This window comes from Oryza sativa, chromosome 4, assembly GCF_034140825.1.
Source record: "Oryza sativa Japonica Group chromosome 4, ASM3414082v1".
NCBI classification, from domain to species: domain Eukaryota; kingdom Viridiplantae; phylum Streptophyta; class Magnoliopsida; order Poales; family Poaceae; genus Oryza; species Oryza sativa.
The window spans coordinates 11,469,968-11,496,955 of record NC_089038.1 but is presented as its reverse complement, the minus strand read 5'-3'; the positions used below and the strand labels follow the sequence as shown (position 1 = coordinate 11,496,955).

Sequence of the window (26,988 nt, the reverse complement as noted above, 5' to 3'; positions counted from 1 at the left end):
TTAAATTATAAAAACTATAAAGATATAGCATGTTTGCATGATGTTTAAATGTGATTATTGTTAGTGGATGATGATGTGGCATCTTGTTAATTAATGGATGATGATGTGACATCTTGTTAGTGCATGATGATGTGACATCTTTACATGTTAAGCTTAAGAAGTTAGTGGGAGATAACTTTATAGTAAGATAGGATTAGTAGTACCCATGTTTTTTAGTCCATATGTTCTGGTATTGATGTGGTGATGCTATAACTAGAAAGGTTTATGTGTGATACAATTACTAAAATGTTAACCATAGAAGCAATACAAAGGTTGTGCACTATGCATTAATTGGTACTTTGTATTTTGTTGTTTGCGGATGCAGCAAAAATATATTAGAGTACAAAGGGTAATTTGTCTTGCCATAAGAATAGAATTGATTTCCCTATCTTAACAGGAGAGAATTGAAGTACATAGTCTCTTCTAGTTAATTGCTTTCAGTGTCGTCTGGGATTACAAGCAGTCGATGCCCGATGCCACAAGTGTTAGCATTATATTATGTAAGTGAGAAACTTACGAATACACAAAATCAAATGCTACTGCTGAACCTGCAAATCTGTTCTGAATTCTGATGGGTTTGATGTTTTTGCCTAAAAGTGCAGAAAAAACAAGGTTGGTATGCTGCACGTCTTCAAGATGTTTCGTCGATTCTCACTTTCTACCACAGATCTATTGCGCCATTTATAAACATGGTGAAAGAGATGTATCTCTGAAAGATAATCAATTTATTAGCAATTTCAGTGTTAGGATAATAAATTCATTAGCAATTTCAGCGTTAGGATGTTTTTCTTTTGCCAGCAGCGCAAGAGAAAACAACAAAACAATTTCAATGTTATGCATTTGTGTATTCGACAGAAGGCTCAGTTATGTGCTCCGTGGAGATATTCTTATTCTCTTCTCAAATTGTTGATTGGAGTATTTGGTCGTCCATGTGCATGGTTTAAAATCTTCAACAATATTGTATCGAAGTGGTTATTTTCTCATGTTAGACATAAGAATTCCTTATAGCATGTAATTGTTAATTTAAAATTATCAATAGCTTTGATTTTTTTCTATAAATGTTGCATCTTGCAGCCTTATTTGGTAGAGTGACACACTGCGTAGCGCGTGCCTCTTGCTAGTTTATTTGTTGATCTCAAAGTCTTTTTTACCATGAATACTTCAAATCTTTTAGGCAAATTTTGCTACGGGACACTTCGACTTCGTGGTTTGTCATGGGACATCGCCCGAACTCACTTTTAGGGGAAAACACTCCATAAACGTTGTAATTTGCTAATGGACACCGCGCCGATTAGAATAATAATTTCCGGTTGAAGAGGAGAGAGAAATCGTGTGAAATGTCAAAAATGCCCTTGGGCCCACATGTCAGCTCTATCTCCTATCTTCTCCTCTCTCTCTCTATCTTCTCTCCCAGAGGGGCATGGGGCGACGTCAGTCGCCGGGGCTCGAGCTCGTCGTGGAGGAGGTGAGGACGGCAGGAGCAGCCGCCGTGGCGCTTGCGGCGGGAGCGGCGGAGGACGGCGAGGAGGGCCGCGTCGTCGTCGCCAACTGCGGCCACTCCCGCGGCGGAGGATGGCAAGGACAGCGGGAGCGGCCGCCGCGGCGGGAGCAACGGAGGATGGCGAGGCCGTGGCGAAGCGGCACGGGGGCGGCACGATCCGGCGCCGCATCCCCCTCAAGGAGGGGGCCGACCTTGTTGCTCGACGTCACATGCTCCTTCGTCGTCAGGGACAGCGCGGGCGCCAACATTGCCCACCATGTCGCCCGTCGCTACGCCCTCGCCTCCACTACCTTCGCCAACCTCCGCCTCGCCGGCCTCATCGCCATCCAGCCATTCTTCAGCGGCGAGGAGCGCACCCCCGCCGAGCTCCGCCTCGTCGGCGCACTCATCATCTCCGTCCCGCGCACTGACTGGCTCTGGTACGCATTCCTTCCGCCCGGCGCTGCCCCGTGCCGCATCGCCACGGCCTTGCCGTCGTCCGCCGCTCCCGCCGTGAGCGCTGCAGCAGCCGCTCCGACCGTCCTCGTCGTCCTCCACTGTGGGAGTGGCCGCAATTGGCGACGACAACGCGACTCTCCTCCTCGCCGTCCTCCGCCGCGAGAGCCGCGGTGGCTGCTCCCGCCGTCCTCGCCATCTCCTCTGCCGCGACGAACTCGAGCCTTGGTGACCGACACCACCCCATGCCCCTCTGAGAGAGAAGAGAGAGAGAGAGAGGAGAAGACAGATAGGAGATAGAGTTGACATGTGGGCCTATGGGCTTTTTTGATATTTCACGTGATTTCTCTCTCCTCTTCAAACGGAAATTATTATTCTAATTGGCGCGGTGTCCATTGACAAATTACCACGTTTATAGAATCTTTTCCCCCAAAAGTGAGTTTGGGCGGTGTCCCGCAGCTAAAACCACGAAGTCGAAGTGTCTGTAGCAAAATTTGCCTACCTTTTAAGGTTCTCTTGTAATTATCTTCCATACCATTTTTAGAGCCTACATTTATTTATTATATTTATATACCTTGCTAATGAATGATATACCAGGTCCCAACAGTTTTATCTAGGCCTGGTTTAGTTCCCAAAAAATTTCCAAAAATATCACATTGAATCTTTGGACACATGCATGGAGCATTAAATATAGATTAAAAAAATTAATTGCACAATTAGGCTCAACAGATTAGTCCATGAATAGCCATAAATATTACAGTAACCCACATGTGCTAATGACGGATTAATTAGGCTCAAAAGATTCGTCTCGCGATTTTTATGAAATTAGTTTTTTCATTCGTGTTCGAAAACCCCTTCCGACATTTGGTCAAACATCTAATGTGACACAAAAAAATTTTCTTTTCGCGAACTAAACAGGCCTCTAGTGACCTAAAAAGACAGTACACTCCATAAAAATCTTGAGGTAAAAATAGAGTTTCATACACCATAGTAAAATGACAATTTGGATGATTACTATAAAATCCTTTGTGTTGAATCACACTACTTTCTAGCCAACAAAGGTACATGTATATTCATAATGTACAAAGTAGCCATTCCTATATTCCACACCAGATTACAGCATAACAATGAAATCCATGGCAAAAAAGAAAAGGATGGTGGCATTCTTGTCAAGATTGACTGCATGAAAACATCAAGATTTGAACACAAAATACAGGCTAAAAACTCGTAAGATAGTCTTGGTAAAAAAAGATATGAAATCCTTACATGATATAATCTAATTTTCAAAACATTGCTCACAAACCCCTATTGATATATTTGTTGTATAACAAAGTTGCAAATGCATGACATTTACTTTCTAGTAAGTAAAAGGAATTGCAATTTCATGTACTACAAGATACTGAAAAATTAGGGAAAGCTAAAGAATGTAAAGATGAATGTTCCCCCACAACCATCTATTTCTTGTTTAAGTAAACAGGTTTGGTCTATCTTCAGCAAACAACGAAGGCCTTCCAAATATTTAGCAATCAGCGAAGGCCTTCCAAATTCGTCAAACACCTTTTGGACAGGAGTATCAATGTTACCTAGAAGGCCATCCAATCTTTTCTAGAGTGTCAATAGTACCTAGAAAAGATGTGGGAACCTATATGAAATGAAATGCTTATATAAAAGTTTTTCCTCTTCCTTTGGCTTAAGCAGCAACACTTGAGGTGATCACAAATAATCAAACCCGGTTAGCTCCGACATTGCCATAGGGTCGAATATAAATGAAGCCATATGACAGTTATTAGTAATCAGAAAACTCACCATTACATGCAGAAACAAATCAAGAAAGAGAATCTTAAATTGTTTGAGGAAGTATATATAAAGTCATAAATGTTTTCCAGCATCAAGTACACAAAGCCTGTGATATAAACATCACATTGTAAACCACAAAACAAATATGTATGCTTTGTTCAGGAATGTAGTGTTCTGAAACAAATGGCTGAATTTGTGTTCTGAAATGTAGTGGCATGCGTCAAATGTAATGGCATTATTAGCCCATTTGTTGAATGAAACGATATGGCCTTTGTGTTGAATAAGGAAACTCTATATGTTGTGCTCTCAAACTGTGCCAGTGCCTACAGTAGTGCAGTATGTATTGCAAAACTCCTATCAAGCCATCTTACAGTAGCGTAATACAAAATTAAATTGATCAACAGCATTTCCTGCAAGGAAAATAAAATAAGGCTCTCAACTATTGAGAGATGCATAATGCATAAGGAGTATAGATGTGTAAAAAATAGGCATATTGAAAAACATTGGAAAAATCACATACTGAAAAATAGAAACAATCACCATACCTTTTTTCTAATGTCATAGATTGCAAACTTCATCACCAAAGAATGTAAAAAGCAAAAAAAAACATTCATTTATGGGCCTAATATCAGTATACCAGCAAAATAACCAGTGGTTTTGCTGGATGGCATCACAAGCACCTATCATAAGATTTGAAAAGAGATGCATAATGCAGCTGGAGAAGAACAATCACCAGCACATGCACACACCATGGTGCATCACCAGCACACGCACACACCATGGTGCCCCATATGGCTGTCCTATATATATGGCAAAAATAAGGCCACAATTGAATAGCCTCATAAATTTGATCTTAAATAAAAAGGCCAATGTCTCATCATAAGATAATTTATGAGAAGAATAAAGGGGGAATACAGATTGGACGTGAAACATTCCAAAAATTACTCTGCAATGTTTTTTATATGGAATTTTTTCAGATTCATTAGTATGTTTACTGGCTTACTGCTGAGATGATCCTGCCATTGACCAACTAAACTTTTCTCCTATAAAAGGACATCATAATTTACCCCTATAACAAAATACAAACCGTAGCTCAATATAGATTAATATAGACCATTACCTCTTACCAATGTCGCCAGCTTCATGATTTGGTTCCTAGATTATATAATCAAACTGGGAACTTCAGATTATTGGAGGTTAGAATCATGAAAAGTTGTTGTTCATAATACTGTATTTGCTAGAAGAAATTGAGTTGCCATGGACCAACTTCAGATGGTGTCTAGCGCATCCAGCTTTGTTTTGGGAATTCACAACAGCTGGTTTATTGAATGATGATAAGAAATTCAAAGCAATTAGATAACCAGAGCTTGCAGATGAAAATTATAAGTTCAACAAAGTTCAGTGGATTACTCTAGCAGACCCCTCTTGCTCATAGCCATGTGATGGTGAGGTGCTCCTATGATGTTTCTTGATGTCCGCATGACTATGGGTTGGTAGTTGCCATCTCCATGGCAAACTTGATGCACTTTATTTTTCAAATTTCACGATTGTAGTTTTCAGATATCATAATCTCCTTTTTTGATGTTGTACTGCTGAAAGGAACCAAAACAGAGTTAATCATTTGTTCCGTTATCTATATAACATAACATATTTGATATTCACATAAGTATTTTGGCTATGTTGGAAAATAGTATAAACAATATTCCTTGATGTATGTCTATAGCAAGTACAACCACTAATGACCAATTCAAGAATGGAATTTGTGAACTATCAAAGTATAAACGGTCCACATTACAGATTTTATGTAGAATCCAAAAAAGTAGTATCAATAGCATTATTCATGAAGTAAATATTGCTTTCAACTATTTAGGTTTATGATTTTCGCAGGTTATGAACATCTAGCAACATAGTCTCTTACCATCAGTAACATGCAAAAAAGGAAAAGAAACCCAAAATTAAATGAATTTTCATTTGAAATGAAAGAAAGTTTCTACGTAATGATGTTCCATACTTTTTTTTTGGTGGGGGAGGAGAGGTGTGGAAAGTAGAGCAGAACAGAACATGACTGAAGAAGGAAAAGATCAGCTATAGTAAAGCATATTACCAGTGACATAGTTGTAGGAGGCTAGACTTGACCAGCCTCCTTATCCGCCTCCACCATTTGTTATTTATATGCATTCTTTTATCAGCAAGCACCCATTGATCCTACAATGCATGAATTAGAAAACAAATTAAGTACTACTCAAAAACAAATCAGCTAGCTGCATATTATATTTTCTAGCTCTTCGGCTCCTGACCATTATGCATGAATCATGCTTGTGCCCTTGCGCAGAATAAAGGCTTACATTTTTGCGTAGAAGAAAGGCATGATTCTTTGCCTCAATTATTTCTGGATTGGTATTCAGATGAAAAATCACCTGTTAGTCCTAACTTAGCAGCAAGCAACTTGACTGCAGCTTCTCCATACTTTTCACCATCTCTACAACTTGACTGCCTGGTGCTGTTTGACAGCTTCCCGTCCTCTTGGAGAATCCCTCGTGATTCAGCATCAGACAGGACATAACAGGAATCGTATCAGCAGTCACTATCTAGGTTTCTTGAATATTTATCCAACATAGCCAAGGCTCAAGAACAAAGATCATCAGACATAGAGATCAAAATTTCCACACGTACGGAGAAGATTAAGAAAAGAAACAGGATTTGAGGGACTTACTCGTACTATAGGCTTTCAACAATGGGGCAAACATTGGTGATCTGATGATGAAGTGGCAGATGGGGAAGAGGGCCGACCTCGGTGCTGGCCAGCGGTGGAGTGCACGGCGGTGTCGGTGGCGGCGGAAGGGGCCGAGATCGGCTCCGGCCACGGCGGTGATGAAGAAGTAGGATTCGGCGGCGGCTGCTCCGGTTAGGATGCGGCGGAGCGGCGGCAGCGTGGAGGAGCTCCGGCGAGGATGCGGCTTAAATCACACGGGGAGGAGGAGGAGCGAGCGAGGAGGACGGCTGCGGCGATGGGGGAAGAAGCAGGATCCGACGGAGGTAGTGGCAGTGGCGGCGGCTTCGGCGAGTTTTCAGTGGAGCGGCGGCAGCGGGGAGGAGCTCCTGCGAGGATGCGGCTTCAGTACATGCGGGGAGGAGGATGAGCGTGCGAGGAGGAGAAGCGATGTCTTCGCGGCCGCGGGTGGAGGAGGAGGAGCGAAGTCTTCACGCGTGGAATCCTCGGCGGTGAAATCGTGCGGTGGAGAAATCTTGCGCACGGATGGACGGTATAGATTAATCCGGATGATTTGGCCCGTAGGATTGGAGGGGCCAACTCCTCCTTTTTATATTAGTATAGATTAGTTTTTTCATTTGTGTTCGAAAACTCCTTCCGACATTTGGTCAAACATCCAATGTGACACCTAAAAATTTTCTTTTCGCGAACTAAACAGGCCTCTAGTTAGCTCTGAAGCCGCGTTTTGACTCGAATCAACAACACCCTATGCCTTGGAGTAGCGGCTACCCAAACCCAACAAGACTAGAGTACACATTATTTTCCGATGATTTTTAAGTTTCCGTAAGGCCCAAGGACGGCATAAATGGTCACACACAAACGATGCATATGCCCCGGTTGACTCCTTCAAGGTCCTGCATATTATACTGCGTACTACACAAACAAGACAAGTCACATAAGCCATGTTTTGGGTTGGTCACACCGCAGACATATTGTGCCATGTTGGCTTGACTTAATTGTCCAGAGATGTTGGTATGACAGGAACGGAGTTAACTTAATTACTAGTATTATGAGCTCGTTATGAACATCATATTCAGTAAGTGCGATGACCGTATCTAGATCATGCAAGGAATAATGCTAACCAAATGGCCGGTCGGCCCGATCGATCGATCCCTTTTACTCGCTGTTGGCGCCACCGCTTGGATTTTCTAATGTCCTCGTCGTAATGGTTGAAAATGGTATATATAAATGAAACGTATCATTTTATTATTATTTTTCAGAAACAGTCGAAAAATTTCCATGCTTATGAATTTACATTTACTTAGACGGTGTTTGAAACTCATGTAGACTAGTAATATGCGCGTGCTAAACACTACAGTGCAATTCTATTTGTCTTTATAGCTGAATTAAGCAGTGGTTTTATTTTTTTCAGTCACATCACTTTTTTTTCTTACAAGTGGCATAGTAATACTTATAGATTACACAGAAAATGATTATAGACACATATGGAGTGAATTACAACTTCAGCTGAACTAATTGTACAAGCCAGTCATGGGTCAACAATAGAAACATGTAATGCATATTTGGAAGTCCGTCATCACATATATAGTGATTCCTTCCATCATATAGACAAGCCGCTCTCAATATAGCATCTCGGAGTCTTTTCTGTTCAGCTGTGAGTAAGGAATCAACAAGGAAATACTTCAATCTTAAACATATCGAGAAATCAAATCGCAAACAAAGAATGCACCATTTCATCATAAAAGAAATATATGATGCCTAGATAAATTAGCTTGTACTTAAAAAATGAAAATTGACATTTCTTCTAACATTTTGGTCCAATTGAGGATAAATCAAGAAGAGAAAGGAGCTCCCTGTACCAAAAGTACTACCTAACCAAAAGTAGCATAATGAGAATATATGATGCCTAGATAAATTAGTATGTAATTAAAAATTGAAAATTGACATTCTTCTAACATTTTCGTCCAATCGAAGATAAATCAAGAAGAGAAAGGAGCTCCCTGTACTAAAAGTAGTACCTAACCAGAATTAGCATAATGAGATGGTTTTAATGTTTCACAAAATGAGACCTGGTAATATGCACATGAGTAGTATATTTTTCCCAAAAGGCAGAACCAGACCTGGTCATCGATAATAAAAAAAAATATTCCTTCATTGGATTGACTGGCACATACAAATAGAAAGGTTAGGCCTTGAGATTTAGTAGCATTGAATTGTTGATCCTAGAAAGCAATGGGGAAAAATAGGTACAAAAGGGTCAGGGTTGACATGGAGGTGATGCCATGGTGCCCAATTATGCTTGTTCAAGTTTTGAACAGGAGATCTAGTTTTGCCAAATCGATTTTAAACCTAATAACAAAATACAGCCATGTCATATCGGATCAACTCCATACAGTAATTTTCATTACACAAAAATTAAACTTGTCCCTTATTTTTTTTAAACAGGAATTGGAAATTGATCCCATCCAGACTATTGAACGGAGGGAGTAGTAATTAGTATCAAACCAGCATCCCGAGCCTAGTAACATTGTTCACTGTCTTATCGCATAGAAATAAATGGCATGGTTCCGAAAGTCCATTGTTCACAATTTCATGGCACAAAAAGAAGCTAGTTCAAACTAACATATATGCCACTGTAAACGAGTTCCATCGTCTGCACACTCATAGTTCAATTTTATAAAAAACATGACCAAAAATGGTATAGCCAGGTGAATACATTCTCCAACTTGAAGCACATAATATAAATTTCTCACATATAATCAGTTGAATGCGGCTACAACTTCATCTTAGGATCAGACGTAATATTGGTGCTCCATCTTAGGGTTACCTACAAGCGTAATATTTGTGCTCCATCTTAGGGTTTTTTTTGTAACAATAGAAGAAAAGACAACAGTTCATACATGATTTTGCTGTTTTTTTTACTTAATACATGATTTTGCTGTTTACGATTATGATTTGCAAAGCCCAGCAAGCATGCATAATGCATTTGCTATGAATCAAAACAAACCAAAACTGAACTAATACAATGTACTACGTCACAATGAGATGAGTTTTGTCCAGGTTGAATCTCAGAATATATGTGAAAAAAAAGAGAAATTGACTTAACCTTGTTTGTAGGGGAGGGGGCTCGGAGGATGGAGAGCACGATGTAGGCCGGCATCTTTAGGATCAGATGACTCTGTGCACTGTAGGGTATGTCTGTGTTATAGACGGTGACGTGTACAGAGAAGATAGGCCTATTCATTGTGCATTCCCACACAATCGCTGGGACACGATCACCTCCACACCGTCGGTTTCGCCTCCAGGCCCCTACTGTAAAGAGGAAATATGAACAATTGATCTCATCTTGCTTATGGCACATAACAAGTAATAAATAGAAATATTTCCAGATTCAAGCAATATTGCTGGTTCAAAACTATATTGGGGGATATGCATCATTTATACTCCAAATAAAGCCAGCACCAAATCTTAATACAGGAAATATATGATCAAACCCAAGAGTAAAAATGCACCATTTCTAATTTGGATGAATGACAATCAAGTCCATTGCCTCTACATATAATGAGGCATGTTCTGTACACTCGGTCATCAATTTTATTCAGAAAATGACGATCTATCTCACAAGTATATGGACTCGATTATTACATAAATGCTACACATAATTTTCACTGTAAATTGATTGATTAGACAAGTACTTAATCATGCATGGGTGGTACAGTGGCAAATAGGGAAACAAATCAATAATAATATAATTTTGACCCATATTCCTATAAACTATTCAATTATGATATATATATAAGGCTTTACTTGATTCGGCGGCAATTCCAGCCAAGAAATTTGATGTCAAATTGAGCAGTGAACTGAAATCTGTGTATTGGTTGTAGCTGGAAACATTTTAACTTGTAATGATCGTTTCTCAAAACTATCTCTTCTCACAAACATAGATGAAGTGAAAAATTGAGCACTACATAAATCTTTATAAGAATTTGTATGCAAGAAAAGACTCCCATATTGAACACAGTTGTAAATATGAGTAGGTTCCAAGAAGTTGAGTAGCTATACAAGAAATCATGGTATAGAAAAAAACCGAGGAATTGTAGGAAACCTTACTTTCCTCCCATATCACAGAAATAAGCACTCACCTTCAGTAGCATACAAGGAATTGTAGTGCACCTCACTCAGAAGCTTAACCAAAGCTATACAAAAGGAACCAAGGGAATGATCAAACACCACTATTTTTCATTGGGATTTACCAAACCCATGCACTAAATGGCCAATGCCATGAACCTGTTGCCATAATTGGAGGTGAAAATATGAGAAATAACTGCACTATATGCTGTTTAGTAGGAAACATGGTAGCATATGCTTCTCAAGTGTAACAGCAACATATACTCCTGTATAAAAATTCAGCATACTTTAGGTTCCACGTGTAGTATTCATTTGAAAAGGGAACTTCATGGCATTAATACAACATAATCTTTTGATCTAAGCACAATTCAGAAGCAAGAAAACTGAATGACTGTTATGGAGAGTGTCAAGTTCGTCTTGTTCGGTTAAATATCTTAACTATAGAGTCTTCAGAAAGAGTGACAACAGGAAGGTGATTCCCCATCTTAGTAAGCAGCAAGAATCTTTAGGCAGAACAGTCAACCATGAAGCTACATTTTTTATAGAACTTCTACTCTCAACAGAAGTACAAAACTATTATGTTTGATCAGATTGTTTGCACAATCTGCAAAGTAGGCTACTGGTAGCATAAATGGCAGCCCTTAACAGTTATTAAGCCCATCCATACATCAAGTTTAGGTATAAGGTCACTTGAAATAGATCCATACCATAATGCAGATGTTTGCCAGTCAGGAAATTGCTGCATCTTTGTCCAGATGTCTATGACTGGATGGTTCAATTCTTTAGCAACTGTCAGGCATGCCTGTGCATAAGTGCCAGTAGCCTCATTGGTTCTTTCAGGTAGTTTTGAAGGGTCATCTTCTCCATACATGTCCCTGCAAGGAAAGACAGGGACAGTCAGTAAGGTTCGCAAATCCTCTTTACAAAAAAAAAAAAAGAAACATTGTTTACTTTGTAACTTGAAAAAAGAATCTTCAGATCAAGCTAAGGGCCACCAAGTGGTGACTGGATATATACCCGATAAACCAAATATGAAATAATCCCATAATGTAGAATACACATACTTTTACATGAGAAATACATACAACATGGTGGTCAAATTGCATACGCTGTACTGTACTGGTGCATTATGAACTCAGTTTTAAATTCTTGAGCAAAGTAATTTTTATCGGAGTAATTCAATGAACAGAGAGCACAAGCAATTTCCTGGCTGACCCCTTTATTGTCGTCTGTTCATGACAATTAACAGGAATTAATGCCATGGATGAAATAAACAGAGGATGGCAAATACACCGTCATGCCATCAACAGGGAAATGCAACAAGAATGCCATATAGCAACATAAAACCGATTAAAACCATCTTGTTGTTATTCCTTTCCATCCTTATCGGATTCTCAATGGTTCATAGATTGGTGGAGGCGTGATGAATATAATTTTAGTGGAGGGCCATTGCTCCTGCGAAAGATCCAAACCAAACCAGAGTTAAAGCAACCATAAAGCAGCAGCATCAATCCAAGCAGAACCTTGAAGTAGGCGCAGATGGCGCGGAGGTTGCTCTGGTACTCGTCGAGCGGCACGTGCTGGTGCACCTGCTTCCAATCCGGCAGCGACGTGTCGTTGGCGCCCAAGAACACCGTGACAGCCACCGGGTCTGCCGCCCCCACGGCGGCGGCACCCTCCATCGCCCTCGCCAGCACCCGCAGCGCCCACCGCGTGTTGTAGCCGCTGAACCCGCGCAGCACCACGTCGGCCTTTCCAAGAAACGATGACGTACGCATGTCGGGATGGGACGGCGGCCGGAGAGGAGGGGGTAAGGAGGGAGGGTATCAGATCCACGCAGATCGGATGCACTTCGCGGGGAATCGATCGGGAGGAAGCAGAAGGATCGGACCCGGGACGGGGGAAGCACGGATTTGGAAGGGCTGCGGGAGAGAAGGGTGAGCGCCGATCTGGGCGCTGTGGGGCGATGTGCGAAGGAAGGCGTGCGACGGATCGCGTGCGTGATTTTTCTGGCAGTGATCCCGCGTGCGTGTTCTGTCGTTGGATGCGATGCGATGGATGATTTTTGGTTCTTAGATTTGATGAATTAAGTATGAAAGATGTAGGACAGTGTTGGTGAATTATAATGTAGATGAAGATTAATAAGTGTGTTATGCAAAAACGAGGTGGTATTAACGTATGATTTATTGATATTTAATTATTACAAACTTGAAAAATATATTTATATGATATTTTAGAGTAACTTCCATATAGAAAGTTTTCGCACGAAACGTACCGTTTAACAGTTTGAAAAGCGTGTCATAAATATCCAAATTTTCATCCAACTTTTGTTGGAGAAAAGAACGGGGCCTTAGTGTCAACTTCAATGTGACTCTAATATAAATTAGAAAAACTTGCGAAAGGGCCTGTACCCTAGTAGTTACAAGAGCCTCAGTGGTACATGAGGTCCTGAGGTCCTGCGTTCGACTCCCCATGGGAGCGAATTTTCTAGGATTAAACAGCGTTGTGCTTTCAGTGGTAGGCGATGTATCCGTCGACAGCGAGGCGTCTGTAGTAACTTCGTCAATCTTGAGAATTTGCCGGCCCAGTCTCCGAAGAAGCTCATAGGGGTGAGTGCGCGTGCGTTGTGAGTCTCTGCATTGTACTGTGTAATTCTAAAAAAAAAAGAAAAACTTAATTTTACAAACGGTAATAGTTGATAAACATATTATTATTATATTAACTTTGTGGAAATGTACCCGTCGACAGCGAGGCGTAGTGACTTCGTCAATCTTGAGAATTTGTCGGCCTAGTCTCCGAAGAATCTCATAGGGGTGAGTGCGCGTGCGTTGTGAGTCTCTGCATTGTAATGTGTAATTCTAAAAAAAACAAAAACTTAATTTTACAAACGGTAATAGTTGATAAACATATTATTATTATATTAACTTTGTGGAAACGATATCGCTATGTCAAAAACTTTTGTACCATTGATTAGCCAGAAACGAGACTCTTTTTTTCTCCTTCTTTAGTGAGATTTAGTTTTTCTTTTCCCTCCAAAGTCTTTGGAGGGGACTATATTATTAACTAAAAACACATGTTTCATTGTGTCACATCCAAAAATTTAGCAAAATTTTTAGACTATTTTGTTTATAAATCTATGTCCAGAAATCAAGCTAGGGTACACAAGATAACAAATTAGTATAAAGATTCAAACTAAATAAAACGTAAATACTTATGAAAGAGACACTATCCTCACACTGAAGAGAAAACAGCAGCAACAGCGGAAAATGGGACGATCCTAGCGGGGCTTCATCTTCACTCTGCATGCAAAAACTCAACTGGGATATAAGTCTTGGTCCTCTAACACTGTCTTCAGCTCAGAAGTAAGACTTATGAAAAGGGGGAATAATAACAATACAACCACAATACTCAGCAAGTCACACCAACGATGCATTCGTGCAAGGGGAAGCAAAGGGAGGTTTGCGGCTATCTTTGTAATCTAAAGTTTAATTATTTGTATGCCTTATTACTCTATGCCAATGCTGTGATGAAAGTGTTTAGTTAGTCTCTTGCTTTAGGACTATCTTGACATGAGTATGAATTTTGGGCAATTGAAATGTTTGTGGATTTCTAGTAATTTGAGTCAAGTCTCCTTATGTGTGTAATGCATATGGTCGTCACCATCAAGTGGTTGACGGGTACACCTTAGATTGAAGTTGACTGGCAAGTTAAATCCGATGACTATATCATGTCACGCCCCGATTTTCGTTCGGGATTAAAAATCATTAAATAATGCATTTTCTAGAAATTATATTAAAAGTTAAAGCAATTTAATCAGGTGAAATATTGAGGGAATTAAAATTTCCTTTGAAAATCATAGCCGGAAATATTTTTGTAATATTCTCTGTGTCTTAATATACTCTCCGGATTTTCCCGTGAATTTTCGGTGCTCAAGAAGTAATTTTAATAGCACAAAGTTCATTAAACCAATTATAATAAAAAGAAAACCAAATATAATTCCCCTTCCTCCCTTTGGGCTCGGACCAAGTCATCCCTCCTTCCTCCCGGGCCGCCCGTCGGGGTCATCCCCTTCCTCCATCCATCCCTAACCCCCCAGCCATCCCGAGCTGGCAACCACCGCCCCACCCATGACGCCACACATCCTGCGCCACTCCGCCGCTCCCTTCTCCACCCCGCGCACGTGCGCTCGTGCTTGGGACCTCGTCGCCCCACATCCCCGGCCTCCTCCCCCACTCCTTCCAAGAAAACCGGCGCCGGTTTGACCTACCATCCGCCCACATCGTCGCCGGTTTCCGCCTCTCCTGGCCACGATCTCCATCTCCGCGCCCATAAAAAGCATCCCCGAGGCTCTCTCTCCCATTCCCCCCTCCACCCCGAGCCCGCCGCGCCTTCTCCCACGCTCTCCACGCCGATCCCCACCTCCGCCGCTAACCGATGAGCTCTGGCCGCACGCTGTCGTCGCCTTATTCGTCGACGCGCCGTGCCGTCACCGCCGTTTGCTTTGCCGCGCCACGCCGCACCCCGGTCTCCACTCTATTTTCCCCCTCCACCGCCGGAACCACCATTCTACCTCTAACCCAAGCAACCGCCACCTTCGGCCGCTGCTCAGCGCCATTTCCAGCCACCTCACGCTGCGCCACCGCCTCCATCGCGTGCGCCGCAGCGAGCACAACTCTGGCCACCTCTTCTCCGCCGCAGGAGCACAGTCCCACCTCCGTCCCGAGGAGCCCACCGCCGCCGGCCGTCGCCATGCCCCCTTGGCCGCCGCCCCTCGTCGGCGCCACCTCAGTGAGCACCCCTCTCCCTCCCCCGCCACCTCTACTCCCTTCCGCCACTTACCGCGCCGCCGCTCGCCGCCGATGGCCATCTAGCCGACCAGTCGGGTCGGCTGGCGAGCCAACCCGCCGCTCTGTCTTTCACCACCACCATGGACTCAGTCCACGGTGGACTAACTCCTTTGGCACCACTGACGTGTGTGGCCCGCCCTTGGTGGACGCGTCCACGCCGGCCTCTTTGCTGACGCTAGCCATAACATTTTCCTTGGAAAAATAATTAATAATTGCGCAATAAATCAATAATAATTCCAGAAATTCATTTAATGGCTCAAAACTTCTAAAATTCGTATCTAATTCATACGAACTCCGAATTGAGCCATTCAACTTGCAAAATTCATCTAAAATTGAGCTCTTCATGTTTGTTTACTTTTCATGTACTGTTTACTTGGTTTTTGTTAGAGTTTTTTCTCATTTTGTGTGCCTATGCGTAGTTTCCGCCGTTTCGGAAGTCCGCGGTCGTGAGGAAAAGAGTTCAGAAGACGTTTTGAAGAAGCAAGGCAAGTCATACATTCCCCTTGAGCATGTTGAACCTAATTTACAAATGTTTTATTGTTTGCAAATAAAATTGCATGTCTTGCTAATTACATGGGATTATGGGTTTACCTATCTGCTCGCTTGTATCATGTTTACTTGACTTCTGTCCTTTGCTAACCTTAGGTGATAATTTGCCTAGCTCATGTTACTTATGTGACCTAGCTTGAATTATATATGTTTAGCCATGCTTAATTACCACTAGCTCAGAAAATGGGATAATTTAGTATCATGACGACCTGCGAGCTCGAGACATTCGGCCATGTTTCATTGGTCGTAATTATCCAACTAAAATGCGACTGAATGGTGGGCTGTGGGTGCATGGTTTTGCTAGTTGCACCCATAGCAATTAAGGATCGGTTCACAGGAAACTCTGGAAGACTTACTGTGCTTAACACAAGCGGGAGCGGGTAACTGCTTGACTTGTAGTATAGCTCGACCCTTTCCTAGGCACCGGTGGCGAGGGTAGGCGTGATGGAGTTGGGTCGGCCGGGGTGTCCGGTTGTCCAACTGCCAGATTCACCGTGGCGCACCGGGGGACTGCTCACCTCTGGGGTAGGGGGTGGGGGTGAAACCTTAGCGTGGTGTGGATGGTTAAGGGAGAGTTATGCGAATGGTCTTGTCACAATCACTCGACATGGTGACATGTTCATCATGGGCACATGATGACATGGTAACATGCTGGTGATTGTGTCTTGTGGGTACAGTTGTGCACTTCTGGCCAGAGTAAAACTATTCGAATAGCAGTGCCCGCGGTTATGGGCGATCAACTAGATTCACCATGATTAGTCCCATCCTTAATAATTTGTTAATGAACTGGTGTAGTTCAGGTGGTTTGGTTGGGCCTGTTCAACATGGTGTAGCGTTGATCAATGGAGATATAATCTTGCCTTAATTAATCAATTGGTTAACTGTTTTGCTCAATAAAATGCTTTGCAACCGCCTTTATGCAAATAGCCACAAACCATCCTTGTGTCCCCTTACACGCTTGCATCATTGGTGTGGCTTGCTGAGTACGGTGGTTGTACTCAGCCTTGCTATTATTCCCTCTTTCAAAAGTGTAGTGCTTCTGAGTTAAAGACGAAGTTAGAGGACCAAGGCTCAGATCCCAGTTGAGTTTTGTCTGTGGAGTGGAGCTGAAGCCCCGCTAGGATCGCCTTTTTTCCGTTGCTGCTGGTTTTGTTTCGGTGTGAGGACTAAGTGCCTCTTCTGTAAGTATTTTATGCTTTATTTACGTTTGGATCTGTATATTAATTTGTCGTTTTGTGTACCCTGACTGGTCCTGGACAGGGATTTAATACACAAAATAGTCTGGAAGTTTGGGCTAAATTTCTGGGCGTGACATCTCCTTTCGTCATTATTCGACACTGCGGCTTTTATATCAAATGGTGTCATGTTATTTATGCATATATGGATCCCAGTCATCCAAAATCATGTGTTGGTCGCAAATGGCACTGGACGATATAATTCTGGAGTGTCCCTACAATGGTGGACTTGTTGGGCTCGGGCCAAAATTGCAAACACGGACTTTCCCCCCAAAATAATAAAGAGTAACTAGATGGATTACATCCCATGTATCTCCATACACTGTTACAGAAATGCACTTATGTTTCGGTTGGGAAATCCGGCACAGGTGGCACCTTTGAGTCTCCCGGGATGAGAAAAGAAGTCATCTCGATGCATTGGCTCAAATTGAGCCCATGCACCGAGCGCATCCACCCCATGTTGCCCCGAAATCAAACACGCGTTGCCCCTTGAAATCAATGCACAACAAACTCCCAACAATCAACATCGCCGTCACAGAATTGACATCGCAAAACAACAGCAATCTCACATAATCAACATCTAAAAATAAAGTCGATATCATAGTCATCGTCGAAGAACATCTAAGAATAAAACTCAAAGGAGGATGCCTAGAGGGAGAGAAGGCTGCTGCCGCCGCTGCTCACCATCGCCGTCCGCCAGATACGCTTGTGGGAGCCACCGTCGTCGCCGTATCCGTGAGTCATGGATGGGAATGCTACCGGTGAGGGAGGAGAGAGGGTAGACAACGACGACGAGGAGGAAGTGGTGGGGAAAGCTGAAGGACCTCTTTGTCCCGCGCAAGAAGGAGGAGAAGGAGGAGGATGAGGAGGAAGTAGTCGGGAGGGAGTTGGCGGTGGAGGGAGAGGGGGAGGGGGAGGAGGACCACCGCCAGCGAGGGAGGTGAGATGGTGGGTGGGAGAGAGAGAGAGAGAGAGAGAGAGAGAGATGGGGGGTTGACGTGGGTAGGGATAAGGACGTCGGCCATGTGGGCGAATGGATAAGTATAGCGAGTGGATATGGGTGTCGAACTGTCGAATGATTGGCTCGGCTCGGTTTTTTTTGTCGATTTAAATAAAACCGGCACCTATGATATATTATAGGTGCCCGTTCTTTTAGAAAACCGACTCTTATAGCATCGATGCTGGTTTTTCTTTAGAGCCGGCACCTATAGTTGCTGAAAGAGGTATTGGTTCTATATTTTCCCACCCCGCATGGGTGGGAAAAAGTCTGTAGCTGCCGGTTTTAGCTTCTTCCCTTTTGTGGGTTTGTATTGTAATGGTCCGCCATAGTAGTTCCAAGGGAAACTTGAGTGCAGCCTTGAAGCCTGCTCCTTTCAGGTTCTCAATTATGTTCATACCACTGCAGTGCACATACATCCGCTCATACATATATAGAGCAACATAGATAGCCAGCCATGGCTAGCTCCAAATCCGTAGATGTACCGATACATTCTTTCACTATGAACAATCCATATCAGTAGATCGATACACCGAAGCATCGACCATGCACGCACACATGTCGGTGATCCGCTGTCGTCTCAAGAGGTCGTGGCAGCGGCGGCACACACCGGCAGGTCGTTCTCCTGGGTCGGACGCTGCCCTAGGATGGGGTTGCTCTCAAAGAAGTTCACTGGCTTAAGGTCGAAGCTGGACGACACCGTGGGCATGATGGGGAAGTCCTCCTGGCACGGGACATGGTGAAACCCCAGCGTGTACCACAGCACCAGGTCCTTGTTCTCGATCGGACGGTCCCTGTTAGGTCACGTACGTAATTGCGTGACAGGTCAACGATGACCACTCGATTAGTTACAACTCCTGTTGAATTGGTTGACAAAAGTGTAAGTGATTGTTAGTATGTTGTTACCTTTCGGACCAAGTTGCAAGTGTGTCCTCCCCTTTGCTCTGGTAGACAAATAGACCACCAGCCCATTCCTCTGTTTTGTTGTAGGGTGTCACCCAAATCTGTAGTACAAAAGTGAACCAGATTTATAGCCAAATATATCTTCTTTTATGTATGATTGACAGACTGTGCACTTTTCCCTTATTAGCCCTCTAATAGTTCTAATTTTATTATGTATATGGTGCTTTTTGTTTGGAATGTATAGAGTTCACATAATTCTCTCATAACTTTTACACCATATTACCAAAATTCTATGAAATTTCTTCATGTATTATATCTTCCTTTCAAATCGAGGTCCCAAATGATCCATACCCTATGTCTATCTAAAAACATTTATGTGTGTATGGTAATTTGCAATAATTAGTTGGTTTAATTTCTACCTTGGTATTAATACACTATACCACCCGAATTCGATACTATTGAAAAGTTGTATCTCACCTGATTATTTGTGAATGCACCCCTCTTCTGAGGTGGGTCCTCTGGATCCAACAGGCTAGCTGCAGTACCGGCTGGGACAACCTTATAACCAACAGGGTTCCCAACTCGTGTCTTCTTCATGGGGTTGACAATGTGGAACTCGGATGGCTCATATAGCTTCAGGCGGACCTGGGCATCTTTCTCCGTCCTTGCGACATGTCGGGTAGCCTTCAGGTAGCTCTTACGAGGGGATTCGCCGGCGCCGGTGTTCTGTCGTGCCATCGCCACCTTGACGAAGGAGTTGTCGGCGCCGTCAATGTCCATGTCGAGCCGGAAAGTGACAAAGTGGTCATGGATGACGCCAATAACGTTCTCAGACAGAAGGGTGCCGTACATATTGTCATTTTGATGGACCTGGTTCATGTGGGAGTACTGGGTGCCCTTCACCATGAGGATCCCACTTAGCCCAACCTGCAGTCACAGTCATTGCACCCGGAGTTAGCTATGATGCTACTCTTCTATCTTAAAATAAACAAACTACGTTTATGATGTGACACATTCTAGTACTATGAATAGGAATATGCTATGAATCTATGGTACTATGATGTGTCACATCCCGTATTACATTTGTTTATTTTGAGATCAAGGGAGTAGTTTAGTAGTATTATTAAAAACACAGCTAGTTTAGTACATAAGCCAAAATTTACTCACTCAGAATTAGGTTTGGATTGTTGTTAATGTGCTGTACTTGATTTACTGTGTTATGCTTATTTTTAAGAAGTTGTCAAAATGAAAATTTATATCCATTATTGCTTGTTTTATAGATTATATCAAGGTTAGAAAAAATATGTTATTTAACTGTCAGGCTTTCTCAAAACGAAATCAGTTTGCCAAACACTGAAATATCATAAAAAATTCTTTAGATCAAACAAGATTTCCATAGTCCATCTCATCACCGTCCCAGGAGGAGTGTTAATAAATACTCCTATCAACTATCCCACAAATAAGAACACAACTAGGTCCAACAAAAGAAAAAGAGTATGAATATTCCAAAATTGTCGTATATAAAATTGTTTGTCATTCGCAACAAAAAGAAGAACAGTGATGTGCAATCATGCAGGGAAGAGGGATATATATATTAAAGATTCGTGCTACCATACTGTCCTAAAAGATGTGGACTGATGCAACATGCACCAATTGGATGACTTCTTCTGCCGATCAAAGCGATGAAAACGACACCCATTTTCTAGACAAATTGTTCACTCGAGCTGTTGGCTTATCAAAAACTTATAAGACTGAGATATCAAACTGACGTGTGCATCGTACGATGTGAAAGATCCAACTAGCACAAATCTCGGGGGGTGTTTGGATCGAGGGATTAAACTTTACACTATGTCACATCGGATGTTTGGGTATTAATTTAGAGTATTAAACATAGACTACTTACAAAACTAATTACATAAATAAGAGCTAATTCGCGTTACAAATTTTTTAAGCCTAATTAATCTATAATTAGCACATGTTTACTGTAGCATCATACATGCTAATTATGGATTAATTAGGCTCAATAGATTCGTCTCGCGAATTAGTCCAGAGTTATGGAATGAGTTTTGTCAGTAGTCTATGTTTAATACTTTTAATTAGTGTCCAAACATCCAATGTGATAGGGACTGAAAAGTTTTAATCCGATCCACCGAGAGAATCTCTTTTGGCTCCTACGGAGAATCTGCTTGCATCTAGCTACTATATAAACACTAGCAAACGGACATCAACAAGTGGATACGGGGACATGGGGTGGATAGACGACGATGCTCCATCGCTGTACTTTCTTTGAATAATTAACAGTAATGCTGGTGTTTGGTGATTATTGTTCATCAGATTTTAGCTGGCTGATTATTGTTCAGATTGTTTTGACACGGTGATCTCTCCCTGCCTTTATCCGATGCTGTCCTTTTGGAGATATGGGTTTTAGAAATAAGAACACGAGGACACGTGCCTTGTTTCTTTATGTCAAATAATCATAAAATATACTCCGTATTAGAGAAGTCTGATAACATGGAGCAAGTGCTATTCAATTAGTTGGCGTAAGATCAAATTAAATGCACACGTGAAAAAGATCTGACGTGTACACTATTTTTCTCAGCTGATTTTCATCATATGTATTAAATATTTTTTCCCAGTTTGTCGAGTGATTTTTGACACCATAATTTCTGGTGTGGAAAAAAATATTTTTTTTAACTATTTGAATGACGTGTTAAAAAAGCAAATCCTGAAGTATTTTCACTGTCCTTGTCATCACCACCTCTACAAGTAGCTTAACAATCTCCAATACAGCCAGTTAGAGGGATGCTTCTGCAAACTAACCTTTTTATCTCGTGATGTAGCATGTAGGATAGATAAGAAGGATGCTAGTCTCAAAACAACAATGATCGATGAAGGACCTATGCTTAACACTTCTTTTATACTCTCTTCTTTCTCCGATAATTCTTCCAGATTAATAATACTTGTCAAAATGACAACAACATGGTCTCTAGGAAACAACTTTGGGCACTATTTTCTTTATAATATATATATATATATATAAATATCAATAAATATATGATTTTTATTGAAGTATTTTTTTAACATAATCTATATGTCTGGACAATATATTTGTAAAATAAATATTTAAAAAATATTTATAGTCAAAGATTTAAAAATTTGACATTAAGCTTGTCCAAAACAACAAGTATCATCAACCCAGAGGGAGTAACTAACATGGTTGACTACAACTATCATACTTTAACCACAGATTATTTTGAAATAATTGTACTATGATGAAAAAATTATATGGTTATATTTATAGCACTACATACTTCGATTATATAACCTATCAGCTTTTAACCATTTACAAAGTTTTTTTTTAAAAAAGATAAGTGGCTAAAGTTTAAACTTGAATTGTCCTAGTGTTAATTATCATAGAATGGAGGGAGTATTTAAAACTGTTCCCAGTACATTGATTGATATGAGCCTAGGAGAAGATACTTCGAGTGCTTGTTGGTTTATCAGCCTCAGGCAAAATTGAATTTCAAAACGCCCTTAGCCCTCGAGCAAGTAACCAATGAGAACATCTGGGTTAATTAACTAATTATAAAGTTGATTTTAAGTATTTTTTTTCATCCGTGTTTAGTTTCTATCATTGGCTTTTAGACCATGCACAATACATATACAACTTTTTTCCTATATATTGTTTTAGTCGTTTTGTTCATTTTTCCTATATGTTGTGCTGGCGACTTATGTGGCACCTACACGGGTGTGTACGAGTGTGGTGGTGGATGCATGGATGCGTGGTGAGGAAGAGGATGTAGACAGAGCAGAGAGCAGCGCGCGGTGGCTAGCTTACCTTGATGCGAACGAGGCCGTCCATCTGGAACTCCCAGTCGACGATATAGTCGTAGTTGGCCACCGACGCCGCCATGCGCGCCACCAGCGTCACCTTCGGCCGCGACTCCCTTATCTGCATTTTGCAAAGTTATGCACCGCACCGCAGCGACACAAAATCAATCATCCATTCGTATCAGACATACAGACACAAAGGCAAAGTGTTATACGTACCAGTGTCTAGCTGGTTAGTAGCTAGCTGCATATCCAAACAAACAGAGCAGAGCAGAGCAGATTGTGCCATGGTTGGACTGATCGATCGATAGCTACGTCCACTTCTCGTTTATATGTGAGGTGTTCTCTCACACCTACCGCTTTTGTATCATTATTTGTGGTGCACGAACTTTGTGTGGGAAATGGTTCAGTTTCCACAGGAACGGTAGATACATTGTATTTTGGGATTATCTATTTCTCAAGTGATCGAGTTTTCTTTCTAATTATAAATTATTAGATCAACATCAACAACTAACATGCCAATTTTTTTTCGCTCAAAGAGTTTAAACAACTTAAACTTAACACCTATACTTTGATGTGCATACTTGACAATATAACAAAATAAAACTGCGTAGGAGCTAAGGGTAAAAAGGCATATTTGAGAAATCAATTTCAAAAAATAAATACAGCAAACTTTAAGTTAGAGTGAGTTTACAATAAATTTACAGATTTCTATGGATAAACTATTTTGATCCCTAAAGGTGATGTTCCCTTGTTTGTCTAAAAAGCATCCAAACAGTTACGAAAAATTATCAAAGAATTTGACAACACTCATACAATGTATATATATCACTCCACAAAATCTTAGGTCCGAATTCAACTCACACACCGAGATAAAAAAAGATAAATTAATAGTAACGAATTATTCATACCCAGATTTATCTTTTTTTACTTAACGTGTAGGCCACTTTTTCTTTGATTTTTGTGGACCAATAAATATCACTATACTCTAAATAATTTTTCATAACTATTTTTATTGAATTTGAAGAAAACAAAGATACATGAGGGGACGTCATCTCGAGGGATTAGAATCCACTTTCCTTTTTATGTTGTGAGGTTGTTATGCTTTATATGTATTTCATTGAAAAACCAATAAGAAAAAAACCAGCAACTTATAAAAAATATAGGTCACATAGGTAAATTCCTAATATGAGGTATTCCTAGGCCTATACATAAACATATCCCACATTGATGGAACGATGGTGATATGTCTTTTCTAGTTTGAAATATATATAAAGCTTGCATCGGAATTGATTGGAATCTTGTCGACTCCTTGTTGACGGTATATGCGAACGATATTCTTTAGTGTCCTAAAGTTGAAAATATCCATCACCAATCTCTGTCAAAACCGTCAACTTCTGCAAGTAGCCAAATCATATGAGCAACATTTACAGTTCCGCTTACGTAGGTGATGACTAATGACCACAGGATATTGTTTCATATTTAAATTTAACCACTCATATTTAAGCTACAAGTCTATAAATTTTTTTAAAAATACTTATATTGTGAAAGTATGTTGTACGCTTAATAATATGATAATTTTAAAACTACTTATGGTTAAAATTAAAAATTACTCATCGGTGACAAGTACAGGGAAATGGAGTAGCATGACTCGCATCGTTGGCGCCAAGCAGCAAGGAAAGAAATCAAGAAAGCGAGAAGCAGAGGAGTCGTATGGGTTTGCACTTACGTCCATGCCGGTGATGGGGCTCTCGGAGTGTCGCCACGCGATGTCGCCGGCGTAGCGCTCGAAGACGCAGATCATGTTCTCGCGCACGTAGGGGCGGCCGTCGGCGGCGACGAAGACGGCGTCGAGGTAGCGGGCGTGGCGCGGGCAGTCGTTGAGCGGGACGAGCGGCATGGCCTGCAGCCCGAAGCCGTACTCGCCGGCGTCCATGTACGTCTTGAAGTACCACGCCTCCGTCGGGTCCATGTACGGCACGAACAGCTCCGACGCCATGCCCTTGTACATCACGTCGCGGTGCTCGCCGGTCGCCGGGTCCTGCACCCGCGCCCGCGACACCACCATGCCGGCGCGCGCGTCGGGCTTCAGGTGGAACTCCCACCCGCCCCACCGCACCGTGTGCCCGTCGACCAGCTCGAACCCCGGCCCGCCCGCCGGCGGCTCCATCGACGGCACGCGGACGGTCTGGTACCCGTGCCGCCCCTGCGCTTGCGCCTCCGCCGGAGTCGGCGCCGAGTGTCCGTGCCGGTAGTCGGTGTTCGCGGCGGCGGGGATGGGGATGCCGGCGCCGCGGTCGGAGACGTGGAGGACCTCCGCCGTGTCCATGTCGACCAGCACGGTGAGGCCCTCGATGGGGCGCATGTAGAAGTTGGCCGTGCCCTCGGTGGAGAAGCACTGGCTCTTGATGAGTCGCCGGTTCTCCTCCGCTGGGCCGTACCAGCCGAGGGAGATGGGCAGGCAGGCGACGTCGGAGGCCCTGACGCCACGGCGGAGGAGGCTGGCGTTGAACGCCTCGTCCTTGAACGGCGCGAAGCAGAGGCTGGTCTGCTCGTCCATGTTCATCATCGGGTAACCGGAGGCAGGGACAGGCAGAGGAGTCACCGCGCCGTCGCCCTCGCTGAGGTCGACGCCGAGGACGTGGGACTCGCCGCGGAACCGGACGACGGCCACGGCGCGGCGAGGCGGGAGCGGGTCGGCGCCCTTCCGCCAGCTCTTGACGACGGACTTTTCCGGCTCGTCGAGCTCCAGCGAGTGCACGAACAGGGACGACGGCGCCGACGCAAACAGCGGGTGCGCGCGGAGGAGCTCGCGGACGCGGTTCACCTCCCTCACCGTGAGTGGGTCGAGCGGGTGCCGCGGCACGTCGGACTCGTGCGACGGTCGCCGCGGCTTGGACGGCTTCGACCTCGGGTCGCCCCGCCCTTGCCGGCACGCCCACGGCGAGAACCTGGTGCAGCTGCCGCCGTTGCCATCATCGAACAGAGAGGTCGTAGTCGTGTCGATGTCGCCGGGAAGGCGGAACGCGGAGCGAACGACAAGGACGACGAGGGCTGCGCCGAGGGCGAGGAAGATGAGCCGGAGCAGGGAGGTGGAGTGATCCATTGGAGTGGCCTTCGCTCTGGCCTTTGTGCTTTGTAGTGAGCTAACTGAGAAATGGTCCACTATATATGCTGATTCGTAAACTTGGGAAGCTAGCTCGTGGTGGAATGCTCGTTGTCCGATTTTCTTATTTAATTTCTCACACTAACATTTCCCTTTTTTTATATGGGCATTCTGATCTGCTAGTCAATTCGAATTTCTGCGCATCAGAGCCCAACCAGTTCTGCAGGTCATGAGCACAATAATTTCTTCGCATGGAGCGAAAGCTGACATATTTGCAAATCTAGGTAGCACTAAAGAATGTAAATTTTTTTCTACATGTAAAAAATCTAAAAATTTAAACAACCTCCAATTTGCAAAGTGCCAACGGGCTATATCCGAAGACATTATCTGGATGGTATGGGGATTGATGAAACCAGGAACCAGGGTATACGCGAGATCGCGGTAAAAGAGATGGGAGACAACGATTATTATACAAGTACGGGCTTCTTAACTTACAGGGAATAACCCTATATATCAATATCACATGAGTACAATATATTGGATGGCCTAATCTAGTCGTTGTCGGCCTAGCGGCATGGAGCTCTCACACGTAGTCGACGGCTAGCGTAATATTCTTCCTCGAATATGAACCCGGCGATATTAGAGATAGTTCTGGATCCCTTATGTTGGCTTTTGTGGCTTCTACATTGGGTTTGTCTAATCTGTATTGGCTTGTATTCTCATATGGTCTGTGCCACGTTCTGATTTTTGTTCAGGATTAAAAATCATTAAATAATGAATATCTAGAATTTATATTAAAAGTCAAATCAATTTAATCAAGTGAAATTAATGAGGGAATAAAAATTTCCTTTCAAAATCATGGCGGGAAATATTTTTGTTATGTTCTCCG

General features: G+C 42.7%; 2 protein-coding genes and 3 long non-coding RNA genes across 16 annotated transcripts; all 5 read right to left on the bottom strand.

Annotated features, from left to right (window-relative positions):
• Nucleotides 1-3,808: 3,808 nt before the first annotated feature.
• On the bottom strand, nt 3,809-6,946 carry LOC9269924 (uncharacterized). 2 transcript variants are annotated; one of them, XR_010741027.1, is made up of 6 exons: nt 6,486-6,946; nt 6,190-6,368; nt 5,877-5,977; nt 5,183-5,364; nt 4,893-5,088; nt 3,809-4,182 (listed from the first exon to the last, which is right to left on the bottom strand). It is a non-coding gene; the product is annotated as an uncharacterized lncRNA (long non-coding RNA). The 2 variants fall into 2 exon arrangements; XR_010741028.1 differs by lacking the exon at nt 6,486-6,946 and having other exon boundaries at nt 6,118-6,396.
• Nucleotides 6,947-7,876: 930 nt separating this feature from the next.
• Nucleotides 7,877-12,613, bottom strand: LOC9267669 (GDSL esterase/lipase At5g45920). Of its 11 annotated transcripts, none has more exons than XM_066310048.1 (5): nt 12,155-12,613; nt 11,339-12,086; nt 10,646-10,790; nt 9,610-9,815; nt 7,877-8,155 (listed from the first exon to the last, which is right to left on the bottom strand). In XM_066310048.1, exons 1-2 carry the CDS (start codon nt 12,407-12,409, stop codon nt 12,015-12,017), a joined length of 327 nt encoding a protein of 108 aa, XP_066166145.1. In that variant the 5' UTR covers nt 12,410-12,613; the 3' UTR covers nt 7,877-8,155; nt 9,610-9,815; nt 10,646-10,790; nt 11,339-12,014. The 11 variants fall into 11 exon arrangements, with proteins under 11 accessions (XP_066166145.1, XP_066166148.1, XP_066166147.1 ...); XM_066310051.1 differs by having other exon boundaries at nt 10,646-10,897; nt 11,339-11,506; XM_066310050.1 differs by having other exon boundaries at nt 11,339-11,506.
• A 295-nt stretch (nt 12,614-12,908) lies between these two features.
• Nucleotides 12,909-13,930, bottom strand: LOC136356313 (uncharacterized). Its single transcript, XR_010741026.1, has 2 exons — nt 13,370-13,930; nt 12,909-13,285 (listed from the first exon to the last, which is right to left on the bottom strand). It is a non-coding gene; the product is annotated as an uncharacterized lncRNA (long non-coding RNA).
• Nucleotides 13,931-17,491: 3,561 nt separating this feature from the next.
• On the bottom strand, nt 17,492-18,159 carry LOC136355986 (uncharacterized). Its single transcript, XR_010740601.1, has 2 exons — nt 17,947-18,159; nt 17,492-17,750 (listed from the first exon to the last, which is right to left on the bottom strand). It is a non-coding gene; the product is annotated as an uncharacterized lncRNA (long non-coding RNA).
• Nucleotides 18,160-18,612: 453 nt separating this feature from the next.
• LOC4335335 (amine oxidase [copper-containing] gamma 2-like) lies at nt 18,613-26,285 on the bottom strand. Its single transcript, XM_015780356.3, has 5 exons — nt 24,723-26,285; nt 23,001-23,114; nt 19,640-20,089; nt 19,166-19,263; nt 18,613-19,053 (listed from the first exon to the last, which is right to left on the bottom strand). Exons 1-5 carry the CDS (start codon nt 26,097-26,099, stop codon nt 18,840-18,842), a joined length of 2,253 nt encoding a protein of 750 aa, XP_015635842.2. The 5' UTR covers nt 26,100-26,285; the 3' UTR covers nt 18,613-18,839.
• Nucleotides 26,286-26,988: the final 703 nt, after the last annotated feature.

Bases quoted from the DNA above. Each gene is read 5' to 3' on its own strand.
- LOC9267669 (XM_066310048.1), bottom strand. From the start codon at position 12,409: ATGCGTACGTCATCGTTTCTTGGAAAGGCCGACGTGGTGCTGCGCGGG. The intron at 12,087-12,154 runs GTTCTGCTTGGA...GATCTTTCGCAG, and splicing joins CCATCTGCGCCTACTTCAAG to GAGCAATGGCCCTCCACTAA.
- LOC4335335 (XM_015780356.3), bottom strand. From the start codon at position 26,099: ATGGATCACTCCACCTCCCTGCTCCGGCTCATCTTCCTCGCCCTCGGC. The intron at 19,264-19,639 runs GTGAGATACAAC...TTTGTACTACAG, and splicing joins GTGCATTCACAAATAATCAG to ATTTGGGTGACACCCTACAA. The intron at 19,054-19,165 runs GTAACAACATAC...GTGACCTAACAG, and splicing joins CTTGCAACTTGGTCCGAAAG to GGACCGTCCGATCGAGAACA.